The sequence below is a fragment of the Zeus faber genome, assembly GCF_960531495.2.
Source record: "Zeus faber genome assembly, chromosome: 16".
Taxonomy (NCBI): Eukaryota; Metazoa; Chordata; class Actinopteri; order Zeiformes; family Zeidae; genus Zeus; species Zeus faber.
This window is the reverse complement of record NC_137202.1, coordinates 9,410,879-9,434,401: the sequence shown is the minus strand read 5'-3', so window position 1 is coordinate 9,434,401 and position 23,523 is coordinate 9,410,879. Positions and strand designations below refer to the sequence as shown.

The window sequence follows — 23,523 nt, the reverse complement described above, 5'->3', positions numbered from 1 at the left end:
TGTTTCAATACTCCTGATTCAGTCACACGAGAACGCACATAAAAAAAAAAGCCCACTTCAGCCAAAAAGAAGACCGACGGACACGGGGATACATTCTGTGGGATTTCCCCAAAATTGAAGACATTCATTTACAGTTTGCAAAACGGCACTTTGACCCAGATGACGAGTTTCGGTAAGACGGCACTGAGTTTGCCTGTTATTCTTCATGCAAGCGGCCATCTTTGATGCCCCCGTTATATTATCTGACGACGTGTAGCTCTGTTCCATAAACATCAGAGATGGCACAGACAGCAACGTAAACACCTACTTGACTTGAGAGTGAATATGTGTTCCACACATGTACTTATCCCTGAATGCACGACTGGACTATTGCAATCCACTTTTTAAACTTGCCTGTTTGGGAACTCCTTCCATGGCAACACCACCATCAATCCCTGAATTTCTGCCCTCTGTCGGGAACAGAAACCTTTTATCGGTTAAAGGTGCCGCCAGCTGCTGTAAGCACATGGTAGCAGCACTCCCATCTTGGCCGTCGTCCACAATAACTCTTCTATTGAAAAGGTTTAATGATCCGTGAGATAACAATCTGTGATCTGCCTACCGCTGTACCTTCACCGCAAACTCCGTGGCAATGCCGACACTAATGCTGGTTTCCAAGGTTAAACATCAACGTGAATGAGGACGGTTTCGAGAGGCCGTAAAGAATTTATTAAAAGTGACAAAAAAATTGAAAAAAAGAGATCATGAAAACGGATAAAATATGGACAAGCAGACAGTAATATTAACAAAGCAGCTGGAACTGATATTCATCATTTGGTCATCTTTTTGGTCAGAGAACAACGAGGGAAACACTTTGACCTCGTCGTCCTTAAATCGTCCAAAATGAAGGTTCCTTTATCACGAGATTTCAGTCATCGAAATTAAACGTCCTATAGAGGGGAAACAGGCTTCCTTTTGGGGAAACGACAGGAGTAGTTCAGGTGCAAACCGATTTTGTGTTTTTAAAAGCGCCCATTTTTATTTGATTTTTCTTTAAAAATCAAGTCATTTATAGACTTCACCACATGACGCTAAAGCTATCCGGACAGCCAACGTTTTGTTTATACGGCTCTAGGTGGAAGGTGGATTGATTATTGAATGATTTAAAAAAAAAAAAAAAAAAAAAAAAAAAAAGGATCGGTCGCCCGTGATGCCACGAGCAGCCTCGCATTCACGCGAACCGGCTCCGGCCGCCTAATACTTTTGGTTTCATTGCGAGTGACGTTGGCCGCGCGGGGTCTCTGTGTCCGTCGCGATCCAGAGCTCCGTCGCGGAGTAAAGGAACGGTTTCGGGATTCCGGCGTCTGTCTTACAAGACAGCGCGGTGCGTCGCCTCCGGCAGTGGTCCCGGATCGAGACGTGCAGCGACTGTACGCGCGCAAATTTCCCAAAACCTTAAACGCAGGGGCGGAGGGGGTTTGGGGAGGCTGCAGCGTGTTTACGGATGAACCCTGTGTGGGGCTGAAACAGCATACAGGGAGTTGGGTGGGACGTGGCTTAATTTGCATTTTTGAAGATTCAGACTGTTCAACCTTAGAAAAAAAAACGTCTTAAAAAAACAGAAGCTCAAGATCAAATCATCATTTCATAAAATCCAACGGTGCAAAAAGCGAAAAAAGGACAAAGAAACACAAGAAGGCACATTTTGAATTTCCACAGGAGTGACATCAACAGACTTTAAACGTCGTTCTTCCTGTCCAACTTTGGTTTTACTTTGATCAAACGTTGCATCCCAAAGTTTGAATGAATCCTGTAGTCATGATAAAAAAAAAAGGTAACCACTTCTCAGTAAATCCCAACGTAAGCATGGAAATAAGTAAAAAAAAAAAAAAAAAACGGATCCTCAAATAGAAAAGGCGGTAGTGCTAAACCAACAGTAATCCACTCATAGATGATGGCACCGTTTGTCCGTCGTTTAAAAAAAAATAAAAAGTGGAAAAAAAGGCTACATCTACTGGGCTTCACAGGCTAGAGCTCCGATGGGTCCCTGAGGATGTCAGTTATCACCTGCATGTAGAGCAGGCGTCCAACCACGACAAGGAGGAGGGCAACGACCAGCATCATGGGGACACGCTGCTGGAGGTGAATGCGAGCCTGAGGAGGGGAAAGCGGAGGAGGGAAACGGTTCAAAAACACCATAAATCAGAAACAGGAAGCGAAAATAACACTTCATCCTGCGTCTCCCTCCTGCAGGTTGTGGCCCCGGCGCCAACTGAAAATGCGGTTTTTGTTTTGGCCAGACGGGAGACGCGTCAGCCCGTCCCGCGGGAAGGCAGTCTTATTGGCCCCACGGAAAGGTAACTATGTCGGCACCTCATTCAGGAACCTCGCTCCCGCTCAGTCAGTTTCCTCGAGTGGATCTCACCAGCGCACCTTCACCTAGCGGGAGCTCAGTTTGCCATGGCAACAGGGTGGCGACGCTCTCGTCAGCGCGGAACTGCTGCTGCGTGCAAAAGGGGGTTCCCTCTGCGTGACTATGTGGGTTTGTTTCGCCATGGCAACAGGGTGGATCTCACAAGGTGGACGTGTGCCGGAGCGTTCCTCAGGAATTCCTCTCGCTGTGGCAATGCTCTCAGTGTGGAGCTGCTGCTGCTGCGGTATGCCGATAGACCTTGGCCAACATGGCTGCCTTTCTATCTACTCCTTTTTCCATGGCACCAGGGTAGATCGCACATGTCACAGGGTGGAGCCGCGCGGCAGAGGGGGTTCCCTCTGAGAAGAGCGTTGCCACGGCAAAAGGAGTTCCCTCTGGGTGAGGGCGTGCGATGCACTCCGAGGAAACTCACTGAGTGGGAACAAGGCTCCTGTTCCTGAATAATACCCACAGCGTGGAGCGACTGAGGAAATCTGCATGGAGTTATATCTGTATATTTACAGTCAGTGAGATGCGCGCGCGCACACACACACACACACACACACACACACACACACACTTCTCTCTGTCCTGCGCGTCTCATTAAGTGCTTGATCAGCGTCTAATGAAAGTTCTGTTTATGCATTTGAGTACTGTATATTGGTTTTATTTCCATTATTATTATTATTATTATTATTATTATTATTATTATTGTAATGTCTGATTATGGTCGGACTGCTGTATTTTATCTATTATCTTATCCTTTACCTTATATGACTATACTTAAATAAAACAAATTGATTGTGTCATCATATTGTCTTTGTCACGGTATTTTACACTAGAGACTCCTGCCACATAACGCCTTTTGTAAATACTTAAACTGGCCCATAATTAACATAAACACACTTTGCTCATGTGGATATAATCTTTGAGACTTGATCAGATATTGTCATGTTTACCAGCAGATCGTGACTTTTGGCAACTTACACAGAATAGACTTCTCCATCTGTGCAGGTTTTGGCATTCAGGTGTTTAAATGTAGCATCCATTAAACGGGGCCCTCTCATGGCGAGTGATTTAGTGGATAATTAATTAGTAAAATGGACCGGTGTGGCGCGCGGCCTGCAGCTCTCTGGTTTGGCAGTTCTCCAGTGTGTTTTCTGGCTGAGTTGCTTTTTACTGACATGATGATGCAACCTGCAGTCATGTTCTGAAATCTGCAGCGAAGAGGAAGTCACCAAACTGCAGCTACCGCTGGAAAATCCACTGAACCCTGACTGCCGAGGATAAGAGATCTAACCTAAAACTAAATGGATAAACGGTCTGGTAATTACACTGTATCTAGACAATTCGCTTGTCAGCTGGTTAGATATCAAGAATGGCACAAAATATTGGTTTGATTGAGTCATTTCTAAAGTGGAAAAAAATGTGCGATAACGTGCTCAATTCATTATAATGTGAATGAATTCCAACACATTGTAATATGACAGACGCGGTTTCGTAGTATAAATAAATGATACTGAGAAGATATGATGAGAAATTTCACTTTGTGGTCTGAAATATCAGAGGGAGTTTTATTTGATAGAAAATAAACTATACTAGTCAAATATTTCAGTAATGATCCAATTTGCATGAAGCAGTAATCGTCCCAGACCATGTGCATATGCAAATCAGTTTACTTTTTGTGTGTGTTGCTGATATACAATATGATCTAAAATACGATGCGGTAATAGGGTTTGAGCTTTGACTGAGTCAAAGGAAAGTCATTTATCGCTCCCATTTCAGGGCCTGGCTGACACTGAATTGCACTTGTGAGGCAACATTTGAGCTGTGAGTCACCCAGTTCCTCTCGGGGCTCGGGATGAAACTCTCAACGCCGTCTCACGGAAACACAACCTCATTTTCTATAATTCCAGTCGGTTAAGTGCAAAAGTGAATCGCTGCATCACTGGAAAGAAGTGCACAGAGCACAACCCTCATGCTGAGAGACCTACGGTGCTCACTGCATTGCTCAAGTGCACTTCAGCAGAAGACACGGAGCTGCGACCTAAGAGTTTCCTTACCAAGATCGGTTGGTTTGACCATATGAGAACACAGTAATCGCACTATGTATACACTATACTATGAATACTCTATGAAGCGGGGCAAGTCGCTCACACAATGCGTAATGTGACGCGAAGTCCGTTGTTTATTGTTCGCTAGAAGTAGTCTTGACGGACAAACGCACCGCAGGTATGAAAGCGCCCTTTATAAAAAGAAATACACACTGTTTGAAGTCTCACCATGAGGATGGTGTTGAACTGGTCTCCGATGGTTCGTAGGTCCTCCCCGATCCGAATCTCGACCTGCATGTCGGGTGCCAAGGCCACTGGGTGGGGCATGGAGCTCAAGCCGGGAAACGTTTGGTCGGAAGAACGTGCTCGACCTGAAATAAGTCAAACAAGGAGAAATATTTCACAAGTAAGTCAAATATATTGTGTTGCACGTTGAAAAATTGGTATCTAAAATAGATACTGTGTACTGTAGGACCTGTTTATTGTAATGATATGAGGGAAAATACATATATGTTTACATGCATAGGTCACCGCATTTGATTACATGTTTATGTAAAGAATATCAGACCAAAACTCTTAGTTTATTAAAAAAAACTCCCTCTGATGTTTCAGAACCACGGAGAGAAACCAAGTCATTCAGCCGGAGAGGAACACAGCACATGACCACACGGCATAAGCGGACGAGCCAAGCGATCGTACAAGTCAGTGAGAGATGGACATTTGGGCTGAACATTAGTAAATGTTCCCCCCACATTTGTCTAATTCATTTGTACAGAGCCCCTTATAGGTATGGTTAAAAAAAATATATATGTGGACGGGAGATTCATGCAGTTTATTTTCCCCCCTCACAGTAACTGAACGGAAAATGAATCACACCACCAACAAAAAAACCGACTGTTTTTTTGAGAAATAACGCAATAAACTGCATGAATCTCCCGTCCACATTTTGTTCCCCTCACCCATGTTCACTCAGGAGCTCCGTACAATTGAACTCCCAGTTGTTCCCACAATAAATGCGATTTACCCATTTAAATAGCCTGGATAGTTAGGCACTTAATACTGCGTCATTACAAAGGTCTAAAAAAAAAAAGAAAAAGAAAACGGGAATAGAGTAACAGGCCACCACAACAACAACAACAATACTAATCAACAATCGCCACCAAAAGATTGTTTACGTAGGTGATTGTTCTTGTCCAATCAAAGATCATGGAAAAGAGAAAATGCAAGATCACAGATTTCTTCACTAAAAGAGCCCGATATGAGGAAGTACCAAGGTGAACACATTAAACCCGAACCTGAAACAACAGATTTTTCCACTTAAAAAAATATTTGCGTATTCTAGTTTGTTTATGTTTGTGTGTGTGTGTGTGTGTGGGTATTTGACATTCCTATCACTCTATTTCATTCTAATAGCTATGTATTATAAGTGATTTTTCACGCGTGGTAAATGAAACGGTGAACAAGGAATTATAACATCCTGCTCTCTGAACATAATAGAGGATTGTAATTAAAATAAAGATTCATGCTTGTAAAGCACACAACGTGATGAATAGATTAAATGCAATGCTGCAATGTTTCACTAGGGGAAGACGCCCCCGGGGAGCAGGCTGAAGAGCCTCCACCTGGACGTCTGCTGCAGGGTGGCAGTGGACGGGCCACATCAGGAGGAGATCAGAATTCAGGGGCCTCGTTAAAAAGGTTTACATAGCAAACAAAATGAGGAGGGTCCAAAATGCTGGATGTGACATCTGCTGTGATCAGAAAAGTAAACTTAACATGGTCAAGTATTTATTTTCATGTTTTAAAGGCACTTTGTAGCTTAAAACGGCACTTTAAAGCTTTTTCAGTTGTTTACAATACCGTCAATAAATATTTAAAATGTTCCAATTTTTAATGTTTGTCACGCATTTCATTTTATTATTATTATTTTATATATATACATCTCACTGCGTCTTGGCGGTCTGTTGTAGACCTGAACTTAGATTACAAATGTAAATGTACGGAGACGACACATCGGGTTTACGGTGGCAGTAAACCCGGACCGACCTTTTTTTGTTAGTTTAGTTATTTTTGTACTTGGTTTTATTTAATTTATTTTTGTATTTATTGTGCTTAGCTGGGAGCATCACTGACCCACACTGCCCAAAGGCTTGCTAAATTGATCAACCCAGTGACCTATAAATAGACTAGAAATCAACTGACCTGTCATCACCACCACCACCATTTTAGACAAACTGTTGCCATTCACAGGGTTCGTGTCGGCTTCTGTGGCAACGGAAAAAGGGATTGTGGCTGGCAGCGATATGCCATGGCACTCCGCGTGGAAAAAACATTTCAAGTTTGCATGGAGTAAACAACTGCACCTCGAGGTGCCGAAAGTCTCATCATGTGTTATTTACTACATGGTTTGAGCCGTTGATATTAGGAAAACAGCCCAACAAAGCAACAAGTTGTGCGTGTGTGCGGTGGTGGTGGTTTGGGGGCGGGTGGGGCACTTTGTTAATTCGCTGTGTATGAAAATCCCAGTGGTGTTGAAAGAAAAACAAGTGAAGACTAAAGCCAATGTAGAAAGCTCCAGCTTTCCAAGGACATGTTAAGAGGTTTTTTTACGCACACACACACACACACGACTCAGCCTGATCTCAAATCATTTCCAAATTGGCCTTGAAAAAAATCCCATAAAGTGGCCATAGCTGCTTATCGCGAGCGTTCTGTGTGCCCTACTCGAATCAAAGATCAATTTTAACACCAAGAAAAAGGACTACACTCACCCACATACTCAACGCCCTTTTTGGGGGTCAACTTTTATTGGTATTTGATGGGAATAGGATATCTGAACCAAAAAGCACCCACTGTCTGTAAATGTCCAGTGTGCGGAAAAACGAATTGTGTTCTGATTTGAGCATTTGCAATGTACATAACACGGCAAATGTAATGTAAAGAAAAAATTGTAAAGTAGTTGACTCCAGGTCACTAGACCCTTGGTGAATATAAATACGCTGTGTTGCCTGCATGAAAGTGTTTGAATATTTGGTGAAGAAAATTACGGAGGAATTAAAATAAATCTTGAAAAAAAAAAAAAAGAAAAGGCCCTTCCACTAATGAAGGTTGCCAACCTCTGCTTTAGGTGCACAACTTCTGCAACTGTGGCAGAGAGGGTCTGTATAGAATGAGTCTCTCTCTCTCTCTCTCTCTCTCTCTCTCTCTCTCATGCTTTAAAAATCTCTCTCTCTCTCTCTCTCTCTCTCTCTCTCTCTCTCTCTCTCTCTCTCTCTCTCTCTCTCTCTCTCTCTCTCTCTCTCTCTCTCTCTCTCTCTCTCTCTCTCTCTCTCTCTCTCACCGTAGTTACTGTCTTCCCTCCTGGCTTCCTCTAGTGGCTCAGACGGGTGCTGTGGCCCGTGCGTCATCCGGGGGCTGCGGCGGCCCGCTGTGTCCGCCGTCTCGGTCTGGAGAAAGGGGGAGCTCGGTGCGGAATCTGCCTCGAAGGAGCAATACCCGCTGGAGGAGCTGGAGAGGCGGACGGGTGGAGACCTGGAGGGGGTAGTCAGAGAGGCTGTCAAGGGGAGGAGGGTTTGATTCCCCGGTGGGGACGGTGACGCGGAGGGCGATCCCGGCTCTGTTTGACCGCTCTACCTTGGTTTGGGGGTGGAGACCTTACTGGGGTGATGGGCGGTATCCTGGTGCTCCGGCTGCTCTCTGCCACCCTGCAGCTCTGTTACCTCGATCCCAGAAGCTCTGTTGGATGGACAGCGACACTTGAGTCGGATGGACCGGATCCTCTGCTGAACCGTCAACTGCTCATTTCAAGTTATTTTGCTGCACGTGCAGTTTGTTTGGGCTCTTGCAAGTTTCACCCTGCAGGCCGACTTCCCTCTGGGTTAAGAATAACAAACGCAGAGGCGGACAATCCCAGGTTGAGCACATTCTGCCAGGTTTCAGCTCCAGCCACGCACTGAACAGCTGCTTTCACTCTTTAGGGAGCTCTGGGTTGACGCTCCACGTGGTTGACGCTAAATCCTGGAGTGGAATTTTGCAGTTTACTATTCAACTGAATATTAAGGAGGACCTCGATTTTTGACACCTTTCACTTATGCATGTAGATAGAAAAGCTATTTTTGGCTATTCACGAATCTGATGGAATTTTAGTGAACATAATATATAAAACATAACTTTATTAATCTGGTGGGGGTTACGCCATGTTAGATTATACATTTTAGACTGTTTGTTCTGAAAATAAAATAAAATAAACGTCTGATATTTTTATCATATTCTGACCCGTTCAAATGTATTGCACCAAACCTCACAGTGAGTGGACACAGCGGCACCGTGTTACGGTCTGCACGCCTATTTAACACTGACAGTGGGTTTCTGCTGACTGCAGCGAATCCTGTTTGAATTACGGATAAAAATAAAAAAATTAAAATTAAAAAAAAAAAATGAATAAAAACCGGCACGAAGGTTGACCCATAACAAATCACGTGCGCGCACTTTTCCGGGCGAACCGGCGGAATCCGAGCCGCGCTCGAACCGCCTTTCATTTTCAGTTTACTCTTTTGACTGATCAATTAAGTAATCAATACTTATTTCATTTGACGACATCTACGTTCTGCAAACAAGCTCAGCGTGCAGGTATGTTCGTATAGTTCAAACGCTCCAAAACGTATCGATGTTTAAAAAAAAACAAAAAAAAAAAAGCTACTGTGCTCGTCTTTGTCGTTTCTGAGCATCGCGCAGAGACGTTTGGGGTTTTTTTGTTTTTTTTCGGTGACGTCCGCGACCGTGTTTTTCGGCGTTCACAGATGATTCACGCTGGTCCGCAGGGTTATACATGAATCAAACTACACTTCCATTCTTCGTTGAGGGCTTAATCATCCCTGACAAACAAATACAACAAGACATATGAGCAGGGCTGCGCTTCGAAGTCGCCGCGTTTGAAAATGTATTAAAACCTCCCCATATCATTAATGTTTGAATATGATTTCTTCACCGTGACACACACCGGCTGGTCGCCGTTCACGTTGACAGAAATCGTTTTTATCTTTTTTATTTATTTATTTATTTATTTTTAAAGAAAAAAAAAAAAAAAAGGCTCTCATGTTCCAAATCCCCCAAAAACCGTGTACGCACGTTCTTTATGTGCCTATAATACACTGCCATGTGGTTTTCGGGACTCGTCTTTTTGTGTTTGCTCACAAAAAGAGCAATCACTAATAAATAAAAATATATATATCATTAGTGAAGTTGAGTATATAAGCCGTTGCGGGGGAAAAAGTAAAAAAAAGCGTAAAGTAAAGTCCCTCCCCCTCCCGGGGGGAGCGCGGACCCCAGTTTAGGAACGAACGCCGGAGTTTGTTTGTTATTACTGTGTAATTCACGGGAAACAGCGGCACGCGGCTCCAGACGCACCGTGCGGTTCTGCCGCCGCTGTAGCAGAAATAAACAACGTGTTGTTTTGTTCTGAAAAGGGAACAAAAAGATCCCGATAAGGACCGGTCTCGGTCCGCGTCATCGGACTCGCTTGTAGTGTCGGTAAAAGAGCAAAAAAAAACCAACAACAACAATAAAAAAAAAAACCGCAAAACAAAGTTAAAATACAATTATTAAACTTTAATCTCACCTGGAGTCATCGGACATGTCGGAGGCTACGGCGGGACATTCAACTCTGCCGGACGAGCAAAGATTAATATCCACAATCCGTCAGAGTGGGAGCGACATCCGACGCGGGGTCCCCGGAGAAGAAGTCACGCTGCTGGTCCCGCTTCACTGCAAGTCCCCGCTCAGCCCGAGGAGGAACCCTGCGGCGGATACGCTTCCTCCTTCCAGCCACGGCGAGTAGTGTCTCTCGCTTTCTTTTGTGGGGGTGTCTCTTTCATAGGAGTCTCTCTCGTGGGAGGGGTCTCTGTCTTTCGTGGAGTGTCGCGCTCCGCTCTCTCGCTCTCTCTCGCTCTCTCGCTCTCACCCTCTCTCTCTCTCTCTCTCTCTCTCTCACCCTCTCTCTCTCTCTCACCCTCTCTCTCTCTCTCGCTCTCTCTCTCTCACACCTCTCTCGCTCTCTCGCTCTCTCACCCTCTCTCTCTCTCTCTCTCTCTCTCTCTCTCTCACCCTCTCTCTCTCTCTCGCTCTCTCTCTCTCTCTCTCGCTCTCTCTCTCTCACCCCTCTCTCTCTCTCTCGCTCTCTCTCTCTCACCCTCTCTCTCTCTCTCTCTCTCTCCTCTCTCTCTCTCTCTCTCTCTCTCTCTCTCCTGGTGCATGCTGGGAGTTTGATGCGTTTGTCGTGGCTCTAACTTTTCAAGCTTATTTAACTGCGTTTAACTGTTTTTCGATTCTTTGTTTAGTTTTAGGATTTAAATTTGTTTTTCGTGTTTTTTTTTTTGTGTGTGTGTGTGTGTGTGTGTTTCTTGGTGGTTTCATCGGGGGCCGTGGCGTCCAGCGAGAGGCCAGCCCGGTCGCTCCGACTTCTTGGCGTGAGAGTTGCGCCGGACCCGACCGCTTTCGGGACGCGTCCCACCCCCACCCGGACGAACGGGGCGGCCTTAGTTTTCCTTGGCTCAGCTCTTAAATGCCCCCCCCCCCCCCCCCCGCCCGCTGGCCGTGCCGTCCACCAGAGCCACCGTCTGAATGGCTCCGGGGTTATTCCGTGAACACCGAACGAGGCTCGTCACGGAACGCGCCTCTGGGCGGTCGGAGCGAGGAATTAAAACGCGTTCAGCGTCTGAGGAGACAGGTGTTTATGTCCCTGACGTCATCCGGTGAGGGCTTCTACATGGTGCATGTTGGTTTCGCTCACATTAAGCTCTTGGAGCCGCGGGGGCCCCGGCCGCCGTGGGCTGTGCGGCGGCCCGCGATGACGCTTTTCCGCACAGAGGACAGGCGGCCGGGGGTGAGCAGGGAGAGCGGGCTCCGGCTCCTGTGGCCGCAGCTGCGGGGGCTCCGGCTCCCGCGGCCGCTGCGGGTTCTGCTGCGGCCCGCGGTGACGCTTGTCCGCACAGAGGACAGGCGGCCAGGTGGGGGGGGTGAGCAGGGAGAGCGGGCTCCGGCACCCGTAGCCGCTGCGGGGGCCCCGGCTCCCGCGGCCGTTGCGGCGGGGGGGCTTGTCCGGGGGTAAACAGGGAGAGCGGGCTCCGGCTTCAGTGGCCGCGGCTGGTGCTGCGCCGGCCGCTGCGGGGGCTCCGGCTCCCGCGGCCGCTGCGGGCGCAGCTGCGGCCCGCGGTGACGCTTGTCCGCCCAGGCGGCCGGGGGTGAGTAGGGAGAGGCTCGCCGGTGCGGGGGCAGGAGGTGAGGAAAGGGGCTGGACCGATCAGATAAACAACACTGACAGTCAGAGGCATGAGGAGGACGAGGGGAATGATTCAGATTCCGAAGCCATGGCTACTACAAGGCTCCCAGGCTGACCTAACATTGCCCAACTGACCTGTACACACTGGAGGAAGTCACGTCCTTTCTCGATGAGGCTTTGGAAAAATCAACAAGGACGACCTTCCTGATACAGATACATTTATCAAAAGTGCTTCAGCGTTACACAAATCAATAGTTTTTGAACGTATAGACGAGAAAAACACGGTGGAGGCTCGGAAAGCATGTTACCATGCAGAAGAATTGCCTGGTGCAGAAAATAAGGTAAAATAAAAAAAACCCCAAATAACCGATAAAAATGTATCACCACTGTTTTTCCTCTGTCTGTCCCGTCTATACATTTTTTTTTTTTTTTTTTTAATTTCCTCCATGAGTTTTCGGAACCTGGGCTCTTTGAGTATAAATGGCGCGAAGGGACAGGCAGAACGAAGTCCACAGAAAAAGTTGGATGTTTTTTTCCCCTCCAGGAAACTCACTCAGATTAAGACAATGAGGCGGAATGGGGCTTGGGTTGGACAGGACAGTGTTTTCTCAGCCACGGGACAAAACTCAGTGCTGGATTCGCTATTTTATTTTTTGGTTAGTTTAGGTGTCAACATTCTATCTACAGCAGAAACAGTAAAGGGAAGGGCAGCTGATAGCGTGGGTTGAATAAGATGGAAATGCACAGTAGATTTCACTTTAGGTAGGACAAGCAAGGAGCCACATTTACCATCACCCACCATTTTATCAGGTTTATTGGCCCAGTTTGATTTAATTGACGGTTGGAGGGTTAAAAATTCAGACACAAGGCAGTACACCTGGATGAACCAACAAAGAACCGCACCTCGTTTTGGCATTTCAATGTAAAACTTTTCCATAATACTTTTTTTTGTCAAAATTTCTGAGAATTTCGGAACATTCTTGAAGAGAAGATTATTTTTTAGGTCAGTGGTGGAAGGTAGGAAAAGCCCAAACTAGATACTCAGAGACCAGATCGACTGCATCCCTGACAGGACCATCACGGACAATTTATACATTTAATAAGGGACATTTTTGACAAATGTAAATGATGTGATCTCACTCTGGGTGTACTTTCACTGGATCAGGAGAAGGCTTTTCGCGGGGTGGATTACCCTTATTTATTTTCTGTGCTGAGGGGTTGTAGTTTTATTTCACTGGAAGGGCTACTGTACAGTGGGGCATTGTGTATGGTCAAGGAGGGGTAGGGGTCTGAGCCGTCCCATACCAGTAGAGAGGGGGACAGGGCTGTTTGTTTTTCCAACTAAAAGCGGTCTGATTTGTGTTATTGATGTTTTTTTGTTTTTTAATTAAAAGGGTAGATATTATTTGTACAGACGAAAAGCCGTCAGTAAACTGTTACTTATTTTCATTCAAAAGAGTGGTCTGGGTCAGTTACTTAAACAAAAGTCTAGCCAATGTGAATAGAGACTGTGAAGTTTTGCATTCGCTTTGTTTATTAGTACGGTATTATAAGTTTCACCAAACACAGGTAAACATTTGTGGTAGCTACCTTAGAAACTGGACCCAACCACCCCAATCATCGTGTTTGGACGCTACATATACATTTATTTATTTGTTTATTTATTTGCGATTTTTCGTTTTCTTTTAATGCAAATCTGTTGGTTTCATAGTCTTTCTCATACCCCTTTCCCACTGCGCCAGAAACCCGGTAACACCTGCTAACATCCGGCATTTGTCATTACTGGGAAAGGTAAAACCCGTGTCTCAGTCCCGGGTCAAATGACCTGGCAATAGACCCGGGTTTTAATCGGCTCCAGCTCCAGTCGGCTCTGATGTGAACAGGACACCTGGGTCAAAACGCTAATTTTGGCCCCTTTACCGGCGCTATGTGACGCGTGCTGGAGTCCCGCAGGTTGGCGCATAAATAGACAGGAATATCCGTGTATCATTCCATCATTTCATATCCCATTTAGAATCCAAAATCATAATCAGAAGTTAATGACTTTTTTTCCACATGGGGGACCATGAATTGTTTTGATTGCGGGGACCGCTCCCTGATGCAAATTCCAATCTCGTATGACATTAATGAGCCCGCAGTCCTTCAATTTTTCTTGTGATAAGGCATATTCTAGCTTTCTTACGCAATTAAAAATGGTCTCGCTACACTGACTAGCATTAAGACAGTTTAGTTTATTTTACCTTTCCTAGTGCGAATAGTAACTGCGCGTGTGGTTTTCCGGGTATCCACTAAGACACTTCATTTAATTTCTAAAGTGTTTCTCTAATGTGTAATAAAGTTTTATATTACCTTAAAACATCCACAACACCCTGACTCCCGCTAGTCACATGAAAAGCTTAGACGTCTGTTTACGTTCTATTTCCAATTATCGTTGTAGTCAGTGAACAGTGGTGGTATTTAAAGATTGAAATATTTGTGCTAATGTGCTCCAAAACTAATTTCAAGTACTTTTCTGGAGTTTTCAACATGTTTAAACTCCATGTTGAAAGGGCCAAAGAGCATAAGAAAAGCGCCTCTAACTGCTGCTCTGCCTCTAAGCCCCTGAGGGCAGAGGGACCAAAAATAGAGTAAAAGTGCAATGACTTTGTATTTGGAATAACAGAACCAAAGGATTTGCTTAAAACCCCTTTCTAGGCTCGTCTATTGTACACATTACAAGTACAGTTTGGAACCCGTGTCATCTGTGAAAATTTTCTACGTATAACGTGAATGATAACACTTGAATGTATAATTAACACACATGTCTAAGGTGCTTTGGCTCCTACACCACACAGCCTTTACTTGGGCGGGCTGCCCAGGTATATTAACAGCCGCCAAAGATTATTCGGCGACCAATTTATGCATTTTTTACAATTATTATTATTATTTTTTTATCTGTCTGAGAGAACGCCATCTGCGATCGTTTTTAGAAGACACGGCCACGGCTCTCTGCAGCACTGCAAGCAGGAATGCTGTGTTCATTGGAGCTTGGAAAACTAAGCCATGCTGCGTTCAGGGGAACTCCGAAAACATTGTATCGGCAACGGCTATTGGCCAAATTGTTATTTTAAACATCAGTATCAGCCCAATGTCACAATCAGTGCATTCCTACCTTGCCCATTTCTCACACCTCATCTTGTACGTTGTGCAGATTTCTTCCTTTTCCTCCTATCCTTTCTAGTATTCTTGCCACTTCTGTATCGCCTTCCTCCATTGAATTTCTCTAGCATCAATTCACATTAACACCTGGGAGTTTCGAATGTAGGGGATGATAGTGCCTTGCTCAAATGCAGCTTGACAGTAGAGTGAGCATCTACATGCTATGAACCCGACAACAGACGAGCAGACCATGCATCATGGAAACCGTCTTCCTGGAAAGGCAGCGTGTCCACGTCGCACTCAGAAGGGACTGAAGTCAAGAGATTGTGTCCGTTCTGTTGTTTCTGGAGCATTTACATATCACTATCTCACCAGTTGTTGTTTATCATCCTGCTTCTTTTCGCTTTTTATTTGATGCATACTATGGTTTGGAGCACAACAGTGTACATAACATACCGTACTCCCTGTACACACACATGACTGTGTGGCCAGGTCCAGCTCCAACACCATCATCAAGTTTGCTGACGACACCGTCGTGGTGGGCCTGATCAACGCCGGCGATGAGAAGGCCTACTGTGAGGAGGTGGCTGAGCTGTTACTCTGGTGGCAGGACAACAGCCTCCTCCTGAATGTCAGCAAAACTAAGGAGCCGATTGTGGACTTTAGGAGAGGATCACAACCGAGGACGCACAGGCCGTTGGTGGTCGCACTTCTGTCGACAGGGTGAGCAGCTTCAAGTACCTGGGAGTCCACATCACGGTAGATTCAACATGGACTTTACAGACACTCTGGTGAGAAAGGTGAGGCAGCATCTTTACCACCATAGGCAGCTGAAAAAAGTCTCGGTGAGGATCCTCAAGGCCTTCTGCTCTGGTGCAGTGGAGAGGATCCTGACAGGCAACACCACTGCCTGGTTTGGGAACTGTACTGCTCAGGACAGGCGGGCCCTGAAGAGGGTGGTGCGTTCAGCCAAACGTACCACTGGAACTACCCTCCCCTCCCTGCAGGACGTATACACCAGGAGGTGTAGTAGCAGAGCCCACAGGATCATGAAGGATCCTCACCACCCCAACAACGGACTGTTCCAGCTGCTGGGGTCAGGCAAGCACCTCTGCACTCACACATTGAGGACAAGTCATAAGAACTGTCAATGTTGAACTCACCAAGGCTCCTCACTAAGACACTCACATAGGCCCCACTGCCTTACTGTACTGTATGTAGCATACTGTACTGCATACTGTGCTGTATTGCTGTTACTGTATTGCTGTGTTGTACTGTCATATACTGTACTGTATATCTCCACACACACTACCTCACTTTATTCGCATGCTACTTTAATGCACATATCTGTATATACATTTTAGCCTATCCCATACACATAAGTACATTCCCTTTATTTCTATTTTGTACTCCCACTCTGCATCACCATTTAGTTATTTTATTTTATTCTATATTATTTGACTTACTTACTGCATTACGTTTTAGCAATAAATTAGTCAAGTACAAATTTGGTATCTATTGTGTTCAGTCTAGAACATGTTGTGCGTATCACCTGGTGCGTTGCATTGACATTTCATTGCTTATATGTATGGAAGTATAAGATGATAAGACGAATAAATCTCTTGAATCTTGAATCTAAAACACATATTACAGAAACATATTGACATTATCATCTACTTCTGCCTCACAACTCACTGCAAAACAGCTTATTCTGCTGTGCAGACTTGTATAAACTAGGATGATTTAACAGCCAATATGACAGCTTGCTCGGTTTTAGACTGGCCAACGAACCACAGGATTCACAGGAAGCATTCATCCAATGAAAAGTGATTTGAATAAAATTGTCCGGTTAAAATGACTTTGTGTTGCTGTTTTACACTCTAGAACAAGGTTTGTGTTTTGTTTTAAAGGGGACCTATTTTGCAAAACTCACTTTTTTAGTGCTTGCCACATACATTTGGGTCTCTGATGGACATACTAACGCACAATCTGTGAAATAAGACGACCCAGTCACCTTTTTGTGAGCGTTCTACTGCAGAAGACATGTCCTGAAATGAGCTGTTCAGATTTGTGCCTCAGTACTACGTAGCATTAAGACACATTCTAATTAGAATCGCCGTCCATCTGAGTAACTCCATCCACGGCTGGAGTGGGACCGCAGCTGCTAGCATCGGAGCTGAGAGCTAAGCATGGGAACTGCTCTGTTGTTGGCTTACAGACTGGCATAAATCATTTCAAAGAAAGAGGAATTAATACCAACTGTCCGTGACAAAACTGCAGACGATGGAAATGTAAGTATTTTAAAAATAATTCTGCTGTTTCTTTCTGTGTGTGTGTCTACCGTGGGTTGACTGTACTGTAGGCTGTGGGGCGCTATCTTCAATCTTTTTTCCCCAAACAAAACCGTAGATATATTCATTGTATTTATTTTATTTTTAATCTTACGACATTACCGCGATTGAATGAAACAAAACAGCCCTGAGCCCTGTCGTATCCCACGGTGCTCTGAGCTGCTCCAGACACCGTGGTTAAAGTTGGAAGAAACTTTTAAATGAGGCCTTGTAGATCCAATATGAGTGAGGATTCAGCAGCTGGATTGCTTATTTCTCGCCTCAAATGTGTTCGGAAACAGATTTTGGTGGACTGATAAGGTGAAATCAGTGAACGTTCACAGAGAAATACTATGGAACCCGGAGTAAAGCTCAAACCCCATTGGCTCAGAGAAATCCGGAACTTGTGCCTAAACCTCGTTGTCTCACAGAACTCGGGGGCCTCAGGAGGCTAGGGCTGCCCCTGGAAGTCAACGAGTCAAATCATTAGTTGGAAACCCATCAGGTGACTGAGACTCTTCAACTCGAGCAGTCGTGTTTTTTTCAGTCAGTGTCCATTACAATAACAGGATAAATAGACAGAAGTTTACAAAATGCAATAACATTAAAAAACAGTACCACTACTCTTACTGTTAATGCTTATCCATCTGGTATTTTAACGGTACTCTTATTGGTTCTTATTTATTTATTTTTTTAAAGAGAAAAACAAAAACAAATGAAGAGCAGAATTAACACTGCTTTATTTTCTGCGCATTACACATGGAGAGGGGGCGATCGGGGCGCAATCTGCGCCTACTCTCCTTGTGCGTGTGAGAGCCAGGCGGAGGGAACCGGCCCATCCCTCTTCGCACATAGCTCCGGTGGTGGGGAGAGAGAGAGAGAGAGAGCGAGAGAGAGAGAGCGAGAGAGAGAGAGAGAGAGAGAGAGAGAGAGAGAGAGAGAGAGAGAGAGAGAGAGAGAGACACTCCCATGAAAGAAAGAGAGACACTCCCATGAAAGAAAGAGAGACACTCCCATGAAAGAAAGAGAGACACTCCACGCGGTATAAATTCGAGCCGTTCCGGCGGTGGGAACCGTATCTGCCTTTGCTGGAAGGAGGAAGTGTAGGCGCAGCAGGGTTCCTTGTGTGGGCGCCTACTCTCCTTGTGCGTGTGAGAGCCAGGCAGAGGGAACCATCCCTCCTCGCACATAACTCTGGTTGGGGGGGGACAGAGAGAGAGATAGAGATAGAGAGAGAGAGAGAGAGAGTCCTATGAAAGAGAGACAGTCCCAGAGAGATGTCTCTACTGATAATAGCAAAAATACTTTTTATCCCGTAAGAGAGAGAGGAAGACATGCACGGGGTCACTCCCATGAAAGAGAAAGAGAGACACTCCCACAAAAGAAAGAGACATGGGAGAGAGAGGTTGAGGTTTCATTACATTTAGCAGACGCTTTTATCCAAAGCGACTTACAATTATTCAAACACCGACGGACGCAGCCATCAGGAGCAATTAGGGGTTAAGTGTCTTGCTCAAGGACACTACAGCATGCTAGCAGGAGGAGCCTGGGATCGAACCAGCAACCTTTAGATTACTAGACGACCAGCTCTACCTGAACAACAAGACAAGTTATATAAGAAACTAAGATAAGATAAAAACTGCTTCAAAAGTGAAGCACCAGCAAATCCTCCTGAACGGAACGACGCACTCCCCTGATTCCCCAGGTTCTCAACTAAATCGTCCATTTTATCTGTCAGTTTGAGATGGGCTGCAGCAGTCCTGCCATCATCAAGGTGGGATCCACTGACCCATGACCCTGTAGACATTTTTCCTTGTTTTCAAGATCGATCATTTTGCTGTTCCCACTACTATGTTTATAAGGCTTTGTACATGTCTCTTTTGTGCAGAATATTTGGGTGCAAAAATGAAAACTTTGAAAGAAAAGTCCTCCCCTAACTGCTGGAACCTTCCTTTGACTGCCTGAATAAACCCTCAAGTCTAAAGCACTGGATAAAAAGATGCTGGATTGTCTCCCTGACTGAGCAGAAAGGACATCCCTCCCCTGTGCTTGGATCCAGGTGTGCCACATGTCTGTTGGTAGTTATCGCCGTGTGTACAATCCTCCACTGGAGGTCACCCGTCGACGGGGGGTTTGTACAGCCTGGGCCAAAAAACTCAGTCCACCTCGACACCACTTCATCCCTGCCAGAGAGCGTAAGGGTGACACTTTTACGCAGGTGTAGTAGGTAGCTTTCTTCCCTACTGACTCCAACTCCCCTCGCACTGGGGTTGTGAGGGAAAGAAAGCTCCCCACCTCCTCCTGCCATTCCCCAACAGCTGGAGAGACAGTCAGAGGGGGGAACATGTACTCACATTCATAATTCCACTGGTCAGACACAGTACGGTTTTCAGCAAACGCTCTGAGGGGTCCTGGCTGGGACGCACAGACGTCCTTTACCATCCTCTCCAACAGTCTTGAGGACCTAATGCTGGTTGTTCTTGTGAGCTGCTCCACTGGTGTTTTCATCAAATGTCCCAGCTTGATACAACCAGCCCAGAGCAGGCTTGACCTCAGGCTGGCAGAAGACAAAGTCTGAGAAACGATGAAGGTGTTGAAAAACAACGGTTCTTCAAGCAACCACATTCCTGGCGTTTCATAAAAGTTCCTGGTGGATCTTGAAAATCTGCCAGGCCTTCAAAACTGAAAGGTAAAAAGGTGTTAGTCCTGTTAAGTCCACCCCTCGAGGTTGCAGCAAGAACAAGTCCAAGCTGGGCTCCCGGGATTGGGAGCCCAGCTTTCCTCAAAAAAAGACAAGCTGTATCCTGCCACCTTAGTCCTGGGGTGTAGAGTAGCTTTTGGGCTGCCTGCACCCTCAAAGCCAACACCCTGGATGGAATGTCTATGAGGCCTTGTCCTCCTTATTCCACTGGCAAGTACAGAGCAGCTGCCCTGATCCAGTGCTGCCCAGACCAGAAAAAGTCCACAATCGTCCTCTAAATGTCCTCGCTTAGGCCCCTAGGTGGAGGTAGTACTATAAATCTTGGCTTGTTGGCTACCGGAGCGCTCCACCTATATGACAACCGGGGTAGCAGCCATTTCCATTTAGACAATGGGGCACACACCTTCTCCATTGCATCCTCCCAGTTCTTCATTTGTAAAGCATCACTTCCTAAAAACACGCCAAGGACTTTCAACCCTTCTCTCCCCCACCTGAGACCTCCTGGCAGACTGGGAGCTACCCTGCCCTGCCATGGTCCCATCAAAAAAGCCTGACTCGTCTCCCAGTTAACATTTGCTGATGAGGCTACTTCATATATTTTTATGCATTCATTTAGCACAATTATATCATTTTCATTTCTAATTAGAATATTCACATCATCAGCATATGCTGACGTGACCAAATGTGGGCTCTGTGTTAATCCAGGCAAGGAGACCCCATCGTCTTATTCCTCAGTCTATTTAAAAAGGGTTTGATTACCAAGGAGTAAAGTTGTCCTGATAATGGGCAGCCCTGCCTTATTCCTCTTTTGACAGGAATTGGGCAGCTCAACCCTCCTCCCACTTTTACCATGCATGATGCCCTATTATACAGTAACCCTACCCAAGACAAGAAACCTTCTCCAAACCCGAAAGCCCTTAAGGTGGAAAACAAGAAACTGTAGTCAACACAATCAAAAGCCTTTTCTTGATCCAAGGATAAAACACCAACATCAATTTTATATTCATTACAAATTTCTAGTCTCTAATTAAAAAAAAAAAAAAGTCCATGATTGATCTATCTGGGATACAGTACGATTGGTCCTTGATAAGTAGGATCCCCGAATAGTCCTTAAATCTGTTAGCCAGGACCTTGGACAGCAACTTATAGTCTGCACATAGCAGGGCCACTGATCTCCAGTTCTTTAAGGAGCGCCAAATCGTCCTCCTCTGGCAGAAGAGAGAGGGCTGCACGTCGACAGGATGTGGGCAGTGAACCCTTCTCCCAACACTCCAGCAGCACATCCAACAGGTCCGATCCCAAACAGCTCCAGAAATGCCTTAAAAAGTCTCCAGGTAGTCTGTCTATGCCTGGTGCTTTCCCCGGTTTGAGCTGCATTACTGCAACTGTTCGCTCCTCCATGGTGATGGGAGCATCCATGGCCAGACCCTCTTCCCGGGTAAGCGGAGGCAGGCCTTGCTGCAGTTCTGCGGCACATTCCTCATTGCACCCCTCCGCCTCGTAGAGGGCAGTGTAGAGATTGGCTGCGTGCCTCCTCATCCAAGCTGGGTTGGTGGTTACAGTCCCATCTGGCAGGTGAAGACAGGTCACCTGCTTCCTCCCAGACACAGTCCTCTCCAGATTAAAAAAGTAGGAGCTAGGTGCATCTATGTCTCTGATGCTTAAAAAACCGTGCCCTCACCATTGCCCCCTTTACCCTCTCATTTAAAAATAAACCTAACTCCTGTCATTTCTCCTGAAGTTTTATGTCGTTACAGTCTCTAAAGTTATTTTGTTCTCGATGTCCCTACTTTCCTGCTCTAGAGCGTTAATTGTTTCCCTAACCCTGTTTGTGCAGTGAGCAGTGTACTGCTGGCAGAAAAGACGAACCAGGTTTTCCCTAGCTCCCACCATTGACTTAAGGAAGTAAACTCCTCCTGTCTCCCTTTCCAGATCTGCCAGAACAAAATAAAATGAACACAGAATGCCTTATCCTGCAGCAGCTTTGTGTTAAAATGCCAGTATGAGGTGGACTTTGTGCTCAGTGAAAGATGTAAATCAATGGTGACCAGATGATGTGCGGACAAGCGCGGCGCTTGTGACCGATGTCGCATTAAAAACATTTCATGCTACCAGAATTTACGTATATCATGTAGTTACCTTCTTCATGCTTAACTCTAAACGACACCTCCAATGACTGCGGGGGGAGTTAAAAACATAAACACTTAGACGGGCTTCAGTTTCTGGTCCCTGCAGCCCAGCTCCACCGTGCGGATCGGACCGGCCAACTTCCCGAAGCCCTGCAGCTCTAGCACCAGCGCCTCGTTGGGGATGAACAGGGATACGGGAAAATAACCATCCTTTAGAGGCACACCATTCTCAATCAACTGGGTTACGAATCTTCCCACAACCGCAAAGACCACAACCGATTTGACCGACGGGTCTGGTTGAACTCGAACGCCGCGGCGCAGGGAGAGGGACGGCACCCGCTGAGACACCACCCCCTTCCGCCGCCCGACAACAAACATTAAACTACAAACAAATGAACCAGCAACAACTAGAAATAAACTGCATACCACATGTAAGACACACAAAACGGCAAGAACTGTTTCGCTCTCAGCACCCAAACGCTCTCACCACACCCAACTCCCAGCATGCACCGCAGAGAGAGAGAGAGAGAGAGAGAGAGAGAGAGAGAGAGAGAGAGAGAGAGAAAGAGAGATGTCTCTATTGATAATAGCAAAAATACTTCTTATCTCGTTTTCACACCAAAATTAGCAGATTGACACGGGTCAACCTGCTAAAAATAGGCGATTGAGACCATTCCCATCGGCAGGAGAAATGCTGTTTTGTTTTCTGCTGTGTCACGTTCTACGTCACAAACGCAACGGAATAGGGGCCTGTCATGGTTCCAGTGTGAGTGGGAATAAAACAGTCGGGGAGACAGCAGCTTAAACCAACGACGACATAAAACTGTAAAACTTGAAGAAAGTATTTTGAGCCGTTCAAGAGAATCCGATTGTTCGTTAACGACCCAACACTACAGTAGAAGCAGCGTGCAGCACCGCTCCTTTGGCAGTGTAGAATCCAAAATAACTTCTTATTTTGGATTCTAAATGGGATACGAAATGATGGAATGAGACATGGATATTCCATGTCCAGTCATTGTAAATTCTAACGTGTGTCGCATTGCGCCGCCGTAGGGGCCAAAATAAGCGGGTCGACCCGGGTGTCCTGTTCACATCAGAGGCGATAAGAGGTGGAGCCGATTAAAACCTGAGCTTATCGATACTACTGTCTTTAATGATTTAGCTTTGGTACCCAACCCAACCCCCCCTGCCAAATAGTTGAATATTCGCATTGAGCAGCCGAATCCGATTTGACTGATAAATTCTGAGCAGGGTACAGCCGTATGGGAGCCTGTCCCTCCCACTTAAACAGAGCGTCAGGAATACGATGGATTTAGAGGCATGTTACGAATGGCTACAATGCATTATCTGAGTAGGATTTTCATCAAAAAACTTCAAAGACGTGTTTTGGGGACCTCAGAGGGCTATTTCAGTAAAATGTGTAAAAAGGAGAAGAATATGTCCTCTGAATATAAGAATATGTAATACTAGATTAGAAAGTGTTATTTAGTCATTTTTACTAAT

The 23,523-nt window shown here is 45.7% G+C and overlaps 1 protein-coding gene and 1 long non-coding RNA gene across 2 annotated transcripts; one reads left to right on the top strand and one right to left on the bottom strand.

Moving 5' to 3' along the window:
• The first annotated feature begins 2,231 nt into the window (after positions 1 to 2,231).
• LOC307242406 lies at positions 2,232 to 6,202 on the top strand. The gene is made up of 4 exons (XR_013844589.1): positions 2,232 to 2,336; positions 4,714 to 4,852; positions 5,059 to 5,147; positions 6,030 to 6,202. It is a non-coding gene; the product is annotated as an uncharacterized lncRNA (long non-coding RNA).
• Positions 4,448 to 10,240, bottom strand: LOC307242405 (uncharacterized protein). Its single transcript, XM_080016864.1, has 4 exons — positions 10,064 to 10,240; positions 8,080 to 8,181; positions 7,787 to 7,977; positions 4,448 to 4,817 (listed from the first exon to the last, which is right to left on the bottom strand). The coding sequence occupies exons 1-4, from the start codon at positions 10,078 to 10,080 to the stop codon at positions 4,591 to 4,593; spliced, it is 537 nt and encodes a 178-aa protein (XP_079872990.1). The 5' UTR covers positions 10,081 to 10,240; the 3' UTR covers positions 4,448 to 4,590.
• Between the last annotated feature and the right edge of the window lie 13,283 nt (positions 10,241 to 23,523).